At 35.3% G+C, this 10,902-nt stretch overlaps 1 protein-coding gene and 1 long non-coding RNA gene across 2 annotated transcripts; one reads left to right on the top strand and one right to left on the bottom strand.

Moving 5' to 3' along the window:
- The first annotated feature begins 5,040 nt into the window (after positions 1–5,040).
- LOC141666879 (uncharacterized) lies at positions 5,041–9,472 on the top strand. The gene is made up of 10 exons (XM_074473115.1): positions 5,041–5,485; positions 6,217–6,696; positions 6,790–6,947; positions 7,259–7,342; positions 7,423–7,475; positions 7,585–7,666; positions 8,154–8,261; positions 8,376–8,499; positions 8,614–8,699; positions 9,064–9,472. The coding sequence occupies exons 1-10, from the start codon at positions 5,116–5,118 to the stop codon at positions 9,283–9,285; spliced, it is 1,767 nt and encodes a 588-aa protein (XP_074329216.1). The 5' UTR covers positions 5,041–5,115; the 3' UTR covers positions 9,286–9,472.
- A 355-nt stretch (positions 9,473–9,827) lies between these two features.
- Positions 9,828–10,698, bottom strand: LOC141666880 (uncharacterized). Its single transcript, XR_012552385.1, has 2 exons — positions 10,380–10,698; positions 9,828–10,219 (listed from the first exon to the last, which is right to left on the bottom strand). It is a non-coding gene; the product is annotated as an uncharacterized LOC141666880 (long non-coding RNA).
- Between the last annotated feature and the right edge of the window lie 204 nt (positions 10,699–10,902).

Below are 10,902 nucleotides of genomic sequence, written 5' to 3'. Positions count from 1 at the left end.
CTACTCACATCCAACATGTCAAACCAGGACTATCAAGCTATCATGCTCACCTACCAGGCTGATGTTGAAGAAAACCAAGCAAAAATTGTTGATGAAACTGGTGAGGATGCTAACTGTGATGTTTGGCTGGATAAGGACTTCACCATTGAAATGGATGTTGTGCTAGCTAAGTTCAGAGAGGAGTACATCACCATTTTGGGAAGCAATGCTAGATCCTTAACTCCCAGAGATGTGTATGATGCCATCAATTATGTCTACAAAGCTCAAATCAAGGCTTTCCATAATTTTGAAAAAGCACTTCAAATCACATTGAATGGACAACAAGACAAGATTATGAGAATGGTAAGGGAAAAGATGGATCAAATCATCCCCTCTCAGACTGAGATCAAAAACCAATTTAAAACTTTCTCAGCACAAATGTTAAGGTATGATCTCAGTGGGATTGATAAGAGTGTCACACAACTAAAAACTCATTTGTAGCTTTGCACAAGGTAGTTCAAGATCACATCATCAACTCCACTGATATAAGGTGGAAGCTGGATCAAATGCACACTGTTAGATACACTCCTTCTCCTTTGGTTATGGATGAAATTCAAAAGCATGTGCAAGCTACATATGGACCATCTACTGCTATCTCTACTTCACACTCCTCTCCACAAGACTTTCAAGATCTCAAGACACAAGTGGCTTTTCTAGAGACCTCAAATGCCTCTCTCAATGCTCAAGTTCAAACTTTGACTTCTCTGGTAAAAAGTCAACAATCTGATATCAAGACATTGGTGGACTCCCACAAGCATCTCCAGATACAGAGCTCTGTTGCTTTGGGAGCCATCATGGGAAAATTTAACATTCCACTGCCCTCACTACCTGAAGAAATAAGGCTAGAACTGCCAACTCCTCTACTCATGCCTGTCACCAAGACTAAGGGGGAGATTGAGGTTAGGATTCAACAATCTAGGGATACAAAAGCTAAAACTAAAAAGCCTATTTAGGAGCCTATTCAGGTTGGTCAAAGCTCTTCAAGTGCTCAAGTTGATGTTGGCAGAGAAAGACTCATCAAGGCTATAGAAGGACCAAATCAAGATCAAGAATTCAGTGAATTTCTTGCAGTCTTGAGAATGTCTATTCAAAATAACTTCATCACATACAAAAGAGCATTGGCTAAAACTATCAATCAAGTCAGGGCATGTAGTGGTGAATGTTGATGACTATCTACAGAAGAGGATTGTTATCAGTATTAATGATGGTGGTGTAGACAGATGCCTTCAAGTCTCTCTTTCAAATCTCAGAACTCTAGCGGCGTCTGAGCTGGATGTTGTGATTGACAAATTTCATAGAGTCATCACAGAGGACACTCAGCTTCTTAATGAACTAAAAAATGCACAGATAACAGCTTTTCCCGAAGCCTATCTTTATCCAAGCAAGGGAGTGTCCTACATCTGCCCACAGACTAAGAAGAACAAAATCCTCAATGTGCCCAAGAATTGTGTGAGAGTGAATATGAGACTGATATGACTATTCAATCTGACTTGAAGTATAAAAAGATCAAGAAAATTGAAGATGAAGAAATGATCAGGATTCTTGAAAGGTATCTCGGAAATGCTGACACCATGTTGCCATCCACTTAGTTTAATCTAAGAAGTGACAAGGATGATGATGATGAGGAGAAGCATGATGAACAAAAACCTTTTGGCTCAAATCCAAGTCAATCTTCAAGAGCAACTGGTAGTAACAATGAGAAGCAGGATGAGAAGAAGGAAGGTGACAAGAAAAAGGAGAAGAGAGAAGAAGCAAGAGAAGGCATGATGGCTCAGAACCACATCAATCAACCCTAAAAATCCAAACAACTCAAACTCAACCTTCAAAGCCTACAAACTCCAACATCAAACCACCTCAACCCTCTAAGCCTAAATTCCTATACAGACAAACTGCTAACACCTTTCTAAAAATCCCAATCACCACAAGCCAAACATCTCTCAAGAAAATCACAACCCTACCTTCTGTCAAGTCATCACACAAAACTCATTTCAAGTCTGTTGGGAGAAAACCTAAGAAAGTTAAGCCTACTGAAAAAGTTGAAGTCACTGAAAGGGTCATCTGGAATTGTTTCAAGCAAAGTTATTTTCTACCTCTAAATTGGTGCATCTCAGATGAAAATTATTTTCAACAACTAGTTGAGGAAATAATTAGAGTATGGGTTGTAACTCTAAGAGAAGTAAGAATCTACTTTCAAGATGGGTCCTTCACTTTTCTTGGCAGCAATTTGATTGACACTCTCTCTCCAACAGAAATCAGTAGAGTGATAAGTTTGCTGAAGGATAAAGATACTACTACAAGAGCATGGAGATCTGTTCTAGCTGAATGGTTGATTGCAAGGGAGGAAAGAAGAGCAAGGAGTAAAGTAGAATATGAGGAGAAAAAGAGGAAGTATGATGAGGAGATTGAAATGTATATCAAAAGATCAGAAGAACTCAAAGCAAAATGGATGAGCAGAATCTCCCAAGATGGAAGATTTCTAAATATAAAAGCTGGCTCATTTTCAAAATTCAGAATTGAAATGTTAGATGGTTATCCAAAGCAAGACAGAGTCAAACTGATAGAAGCTCTAACAGGTACTCCAATCGTAGAGGAACTTGAAATTCTTGTATATCTAAAGGACCTCATTAGAGAAGAATCAAAAGTTCCAGTCTTTGTCTGATGCTTGTAATTATTCAAACTCAAGAAATCATCTAATGTATAACTGCTGTAATTGTATCAATTTTTATATAAGTCTTATTTTTCATTGAAGCTTAGGGTTAGTCTTGTTAACATGCATGAATTTGTGATAAACAATCTTCTCACAAATTGGGGGAGATTGTTGTGCAAGACATGCCTGTACAATAACAAGACTAAGTCATTTTGACAACCCTAAGTAAGTTGTATTGTAATCTTAGTTTGTATTTTGTATTGTAACATTTAAAGTCTGTAAAAATGTCAAAGAGCATACTGGAGTCTTTTTATGTAAACATTATCAAGTCTAAGAATTCTATCTGGAAGAAGATCAAGAAGATCATGCCTCAGAAGAATTATGAAGAAGCTTGGAGTTGAATAAATCTGTTTTGAGAAAAATGTTCTACGTCAAGATCTCTACAAGTCACAGATTTAGTGTTATAGAAAAGTCATTCGAGAACTGCAAAATGACTTATAGAGAAGTCAGGAAAGCTATTAGAGAACTCAGAGATATCGACAAGTCAAATTGAAGACATGAAGATCGGAGATATTGACAAGTCATTTCTTCACTAGAGAAACCAGAGATATCGACAAGTCAAATTTCACTAGAGAACTCAGAGAAATCGACAACTCAAATATCACTAGAGAACTCTGAGATATCGACAAGTCAAATATCACTAGAGAACTCTGAGTTATCGACAAGTCAATTAGTCACTAGAGAACTCAGATATATCGATAAGCCAAAGTGAAGACATGAAGATGAGAGACCTCGACAAGCTAAATTCTCTTATAGAGAATTCAAAGACTTCTACAAGTCAAAACAATTATGGAGTAATGAGAGATCTCGATAAGTCAATATACTTATCGAGATGTCAAGTTCTCTATATATACCAAACTGGAGATCTCGAGGTAAAACTCAAATTACAAAGTGCAGACCAGTTCAATATCCAAGATTAACAATCAACAAACAGTTCAATCAGTTGGATTGACAAGTCTATAAAAGACAGCTTGCGGCTTGCAAGATCAAGGGTGAAGATTAACTGACAAAGGAAGATCAAAATTAACACAGTTTGCAAAGATATGCTAAGCTAAAAATGGAAGATATGATTTTCCTAAAATGGAATGATTAGTGACAGTTTACTAAAGTGAATAGTATCTCTTATTATACACTGTGTAAATCAGTAGTTAACTATTATAAACTTAACACTGATGCTTTGTTAGGTGTAATAAAAAAAGATAAGAAAAATCTCGTATTCACTCAAGAAAAAAGCTAAGCTCCTTAGCAACAAAGAGCCTAGAAATTTTGTAGCAAAACATTCTTAATTTTAATATAAAATTAAGTGAGTTTTGAAAGATTTGTGTTCACTGTTATTGCTTGTTTAATTTCAGTATTAACACATCTCACTGCAAGATTTAATTTACTTTGTTCATAAACATAAACACTTCAAGAAAAGCATAAAAACACAAAAACACATTCATCCCCTGTGTGTAATTCATTACCTACCAAACCTTGAAACAACTTTACTTACCCTTTAATTATTTTCCTTACTCTTTAAAAGAGGAACTTTACTTACCATCAAATTGTTTTCCTTACTCTTTAAAAGAGGGTCTGTCTAGGTACACAAATTCATAATAATTCATGAATTTTGAATGATTATTAATGATTTTAATTCTATGCGTAATGTAGCGGAGTTGTTGAAAAATAATGCAGAGTCTTACTGATTTAAATATAGATTTCGACAAATTCTTTAAAAATCTCGTGAATTTTGCTAATATTTCAGAAAACATAAATTACACAAACAAATACCTCAAAATATACCATTCTATCAAATACAAAAAAAATCATAAACTTTTAAATATCATCAAATTTTATTGTAATTTAAAAAATCCAAATTTAAAACCCCAGTTTTTGATTGACTTTTTACAATTTATATTAAATTATTGAATACCCCAAATTTAAAAAACTTTTTACAATACATATTGAATACCACCAAATATATTTTTTTAAAATCCAAATTTAACACCCCTAACTTTGAAATTGAAAAAAAAAATCTAAATGCTACCTCTATATCATTTTAATAGTCGTTTGACTTTTATGCACTCATTTCGAAATACTTTGATTGCATAGTTAAAATAATAATTTTAATTTTTTTTTCTGAATAAGAATATATAACTTAAACTTTTATTTAAAAAAAATTTAAAAATAATAATTTTTACTACGTGGTCAAAGAATCTTGAAATATGTGCAAAAAAGTAGAAGAAAGTTAAAATGAAACATAGGACTGCCCATTAAATTAGCCCCCAAAACTAACCACTAGCCCACACTCATATATAACAAAGTTTTTTTTTTATGTAATTCAGTAAATTCCGGTCTCTCCACTTCTTGATTCCAAGATTAAGACCACCATGAAAGCTCTGCTCAAACCCACTTCACCTCTCTCCACACCCAAAACATATAAACACAACAACATTAATCAAACACACAGTCAAAGGGTAGCTCAATTCCCGAGGAAAGATGGGCAAGTCTTGGTTATTACAAGAAGAGGTCAACTGAGTTTAAAAGCTGTGTTAGATTCTAATGAAGTGATGGAATCTAGGTTTAAAGAAGCTGATATTCGAAACCCAACTGTTTCTTCTTCTTACAGGAGCTTGAAGTATTCTAAGCCTAATCAAACTGTGTTGGAAGCCCAAACCCGGGTTTGTACTGGGCCCACTCAGACTAAACCTCTTAATGAAGAACAGGCTTTTAAGGTTTTTGATACCATTTTAAGATCAGGTATCAAGTCTGTATGTTGTGTTTTGTGTGTGTGTGTGTGTGTGTATTTTTATTCTATATTATCTTCAGTTAATGTTATGTTTATGTTTTAGTGTTTAAGTTGCTGCTTGTCTCTTTGTCGCTTGTGTTAATGTGTTCCTATGATTACATCCTATGTGTTATGTTATGTCCTAGTACCATGTTTCGTTACCTATGATATTTTTAATTATATGGCATTATTAGAATAGTTTTGACTACTTTTTAGCAAGGCTACTTGGCACTATAACACTAGGCTTAAGGCTCATTACTTTTTATGTTCCCATTATCTTTTTATTTGGATGGCAATTCCGTTTTCGTGTCTTGTTTGTAATTTTATACCGGTCAGACTTCAGGTTGTAGAAGTTCAATTATAGTAGATTTTTTAGTTAAAAAAAAATTATGATTTGAATACAATAGTTATATTGGGATTAATTGAATCTTGCTTGTGTCATTTTCGGGTTTTGATGTAAAATGATCAAGTTAGGTTTGAGTTCTGTTGGACATTGCCAGTTTGCCACCTCTGATAAAATGTGTGCAATGTGAGATGCTGGTTTGACATTCAGATACACTTAAGAGAATGATGGACTTGATTAACTTGGCACACAATACTTTGCATAATCTACTGAATTGTTGAGCTTTATGATACCATCGTATTAAATGGCCATAGCCTCTGAAGGAAGCTATCTGTTAAGTAGGTTTCTGTTGATTGTCAGCCAAAGGAGAACTAAAGGATGAAGAGAAAGTGTCAAAAGCACAACTAGGTGCCTTTTTTGCAGCAATGACTATTCGTGCTAATGCTTTTCCGGAACCAACACAGTGGAGTGAAGGGGAGAGGCGTGCAATAAATGCGTACTGGCCACACTTGGTTCGAGTTTTATCTCCTGATATAATATTTGTAGCTGATCCCGAAGGCTCGATAATGGGAACGGGTAACTCAATCGGGCCTCAGTATGTAGGCAATGGTACATCTGACATGAGATTGGTTGGTGCTCTTAGAGAAGTTTTAGCAGGGGGACATCTTGGGTATGAGGAAGTTCAAGGTGTTCTGCGAGATGTTCTTCCACTGAACAGTGAGAATACGTCAGCAACTGTTACAGAGTCACTACTTTCAGCCTTCTTGATAGGTCAACGTATGAACAGGGAGTCTGATCGTGAGCTGAAAGCATATTGCCTTGCTTTCGATAATGAACTTGGTAATGCTTCAGTAGGTTAATAGTTTTGGAGTGTCTTTTGGCTGATGTACTAATATATTGTTGTCATGATTCTCTTTGTGTGCCAACTATCAGGTCCAGTGCCAATTGCAGATGTTAGATCATTGACTCATTATGGCGAACCATATGATGGAAATACCCGTTTCTTCCGGAGCACACTTTTTGTTGCTGCTGTTAGATCCTGTTATGATGAAGCATGTTTGCTTCATGGTGTGGATTGGATGCCACCAAAGGTATTTGTTTTGTGGTGTAGTTCATTTATGGTGGCTGTACTGCTGCACTCGGAGTCTGACCTGAGTGCTATATGTTTGAGCATCCCTAAAGTTATTTACCTAGTAAAAAGGATTAGCCTAACAAATTTGTCTCATTATTTCAAACCTGCCATGTGTCTAAAAAGTAAAGTATGCATAGCAATGATTAATTGTAGCAAGTTGAGTTTTCCATGTTCAGAAGCTTTGAAATATAAAAAAGTTATGCAAGCGGAAAAAATTTCAGAATGAGTGAAAATGTAATTTGTGCTCACCAAGTTAATTCTTGTGTACAGGGAGGCATAACTGAAGAGCAAATGCTGAACTTCATGGGAGCGGATACAAATTTATCTCCTTTGCAGGCTAAAAGGCTTCTTGAGGTGATTGAATTTCCCATGTCTACTTGATGTGTCATTTTTTGCTGGTTCGAGCCATATAACTCAATATTACATCTCTACAGGATAAAGGTGTCGGGTTTGCTTATGTGAGCCAGCGTGAAGCTTGTCCGTCACTGTATGAAATCTACTTACAACTTCTTATTTTGCTTGATGTTAGAGTCTGATATCATAAAACATATAGGTCTGTGTGCACTGAGTTGGTACCTATATTTTTGAATTTGCAGATATTCAGTTATTGGTCTGCGGGAACATATAAAGAAACGTCCGCCACTCGCAACAACTGAGAAGGTTCAACAGATTGTGAGGGTAAGCTGCACCTAGATTCGTTTTATGGTTTTGACATTTGCCAAACACTATTCATGCTACAAATGAAATGTTAGTGTAATTGGCAAAAAAACATCTTGTGGAAATTAGTAATTTTAGTTTGTTATATTATTTATCATGGGTATATCACAGGCTCAAACGGCTTTTAAGTTTATATTTTGCACTTCACATATACATAAATGCTGTAACTCTTAGTTTGTTAGGTACAGGATGTACAGTACATAGAGCATTGCCAATAAAGAATACTTTGACAGTATTGTTTCGTGATATGTACTTACATATGTGCATTCTTTTACATCTAAATACGTATTCATGTTCACATGTATAACACTGATTAATTATTGGTTGCATAATTACATTATTCTGAGTGTTGAATTTTTGTAATCACCTAAGGCTCAACTTTTTGGCACTTTACCTTTTCTTAAGATTTTAATTTCTTAATGTTTGTACTCCTCTTCTTTCTATCTAGGCTCGGGGAAAGGAAGCGATGATTGCTGGGTTTTATCATGAAGGTTATGAAGAACCACTTTTAATGCTTATGAAACGGAGAGGTGTTCATTCTGGTTTGGTGGTAAAGGTATACAGAGTAGCTTCTTAACTTTCCAATTAATGCTATTAGTAAGTAGTAGTATATAAGTTTTATTTGTATAGAATAAGAAGAGGTGATCAATTATACTGTATCTATGTCTAGGGTGAGGAAGGTGCACTTTCAATGACAACAAAAGTGCGATCGGTGAACGCGTCGAAAGGACTCCCTGTCAATTACTGTGCTGGGTTTCGTTCGCTGGACATGCCGTTGCCTTACGAAGTTGATGGTGCACAATCATTTCAGTCTTTAATTATTTTTTCTCTTTAGAAGTGGTATCTTACCAAGTTTACTAGGAATCCCTTAACAGTTTGAAAAGTTGAAACTATTTTAAACGATGCAGGTGTGTCGCTTGAGAATTTCAAGTTTGTGGTGAACGCAGAGGAGTATGGCTTTGATCCCACCGAAACTCCAAGGACAGATAAAATGGTAATATGCTTTCTAGTTCTTCGAGAGATGACTGTTTTTGTAATCTTAGTAGGTTGTTATGATCTCAAGTTAGGGGAAATATTAGAGGCATGATACAGTTAACTACAAATTAAGTGTATGTACATTTGCTTTGTTACGATACTCCAGGTGATTTAATTTGATAGTAGCTTTGTGCAAAGCGTTAAAAATCATCCTATTAAAAGTTATTGTTCATTTAAATACATGGAGCATTATTTTTAAAGCCACGTGTTTCTTTTCAAATGTTTCCTGCCAAGCATTCTTCTTGGCCACAAGGTTCAAGAATTTAACATAATATCTGTTTTCTCTTACTAAATATACCCCCTTTCTCATGCTACATTTTCAGGTCTCAAAAAATATAGAATTAGGCTTAGCAGCTCTTCGTGGCGAAAAAGGTCCAGCATATGATCGAATCATCCTGAACGCCGCAATCGTAGATCACTTGCTTGGATGTGATGGAGCAGAAGATATACCGGCAGCCCTTGATAGAGCTAGAGAGGCCATTGACAGTGGTAAGGCCCTTGATAGGCTACTAAATTACATTAAGATGTCTCACAAAGTCAGGTAAAGAAGAAAGTAGCTCACGATTAAAGGATTTTGATTATCATTTCCTGTTATACGACTATCAAATATGAAGTTCTTTTGTCTGTTGTAACAATCCATCTAGAAAACAGTTTTTTTGTTGTGTAAAACTACAATTACAGGCCAAATAGATCAAAATAATATACAGATACCATGACAACATTTTTGAAACTCTTCGCTCAGTTGTTTTAACATTTCTCAAGAACATGCCGTATTGTCTGAATCACGTCACGCTATTAGAAGCTAGTATAACTGTGCCATTACCAAAACAGCCTCTTCAATGAAGCTTAGTAGAAGGGGTATACTATACTTGAGATTTGCATATATATCCTTTTCGGACCCCACTTTGAAGCTAGGCATATACGCATAATCATGTATTTAGCTAGGTTTGATTACCTTACCATAACCAGAACATATCAGAAAATGCAGGGCTAGTTGAGTAAGTTTCATAAGTTACCTTAGATATTATCTCCACAGAGTAAGCTACATGCTGTACAGAGTGTTCACTTTAGATATTCTCTCTCATCAAGAGTAGCAAGTCACCAACCTTTCTTTTATTAACACCACTTGATAGTTGATAGTTGATACACAAAGATACGAAACCAAAAAAGAAGGTACAAACAGGATAAAAATTTGAATACATATGAATCTTGTGTGTCGCATAGACATGAACATATGATCTAGGACTAGGAATCCAGTTTGGTCACAGGATTAATCGTTTAGTGGGGGTGGAGAACCTCCCCAAACTGATCTGTATTTCTGGACAGGCGACGGTGGTGGTGATAATGCTGTTTTAAGGCTATGAGACCAAGCAAATCTGCCCTTATTTGTTAAACCACCTGCATTTTCACAGTTCATAAAACCCAGCTTTCTGTATCCCTTCCGGCAATCCGAATACCACCTCGAATTTTGCTTCCCACCTGTGGAAGTGAAAATTACTATTAGATGACCAATCCTCTCAAAATCTAAGGATGTTATTAGAAATTATACTATAACTATGTCAATCAAAATCGAGACATCTAATGTTATAAGAAACGAGAAATGTAAACAATTGAACGGGATATTGAAAAGAAAAGCTACGTTGATGAAGTGTGGCAGAAGTGCAAGGAGCTCCCCAGACTGATAATAATAAGAGAAATAGAAGTGCTACAAGATTCAGCTTTGCAAGAGAGGCCATTTCAATGACCACCAGTAGCAAGCTCCTTGTTATAAGCCTAGATTAGTGTGAATCGTAAATGGATGACAACCTTTGACTTCTCTGCCTACATGTGTTCACATGCTTGACATAAATTAGATTATCATAACACGTGAAATTAGGCTCTAATCTACTGCGTGGTGCGACTCCATGTGTTAAGCAATTTAGTTTAGATACATATTTTAAACAATTAAATCATTTTAATTTTATTTAACACTAATTTTAATTAATTAAATTTTATTTTTTTCACTTAATAATGTTATTTTTGAAAAAAATTATCTGTTAAAACCAAATCGCATAAACTTCCTTATAGTAATAACTGATAATCATATGTAGTAGATAAACCAAAATATTTATAAACGCAAATCACTAAATATCCTTTGTTTTTTGCATTTTCGTTTAAATTGT

The sequence above is a fragment of the Apium graveolens genome, chromosome 6 (assembly GCF_009905375.1).
Source record: "Apium graveolens cultivar Ventura chromosome 6, ASM990537v1, whole genome shotgun sequence".
NCBI classification, from domain to species: Eukaryota; Viridiplantae; Streptophyta; class Magnoliopsida; order Apiales; family Apiaceae; genus Apium; species Apium graveolens.
This window is presented reverse-complemented; position numbering and strand designations above follow the sequence as displayed.

Excerpts from the sequence above, each read along its gene's own strand:
- LOC141666879 (XM_074473115.1), top strand. The coding sequence starts at position 5,116 with ATGAAAGCTCTGCTCAAACCCACTTCACCTCTCTCCACACCCAAAACA. Across the intron at positions 6,697-6,789 it reads TGCTTTCGATAATGAACTTG|GTCCAGTGCCAATTGCAGAT; the intron begins GTAATGCTTCAG and ends GCCAACTATCAG. Across the intron at positions 8,262-8,375 it reads ATTCTGGTTTGGTGGTAAAG|GGTGAGGAAGGTGCACTTTC; the intron begins GTATACAGAGTA and ends ATCTATGTCTAG.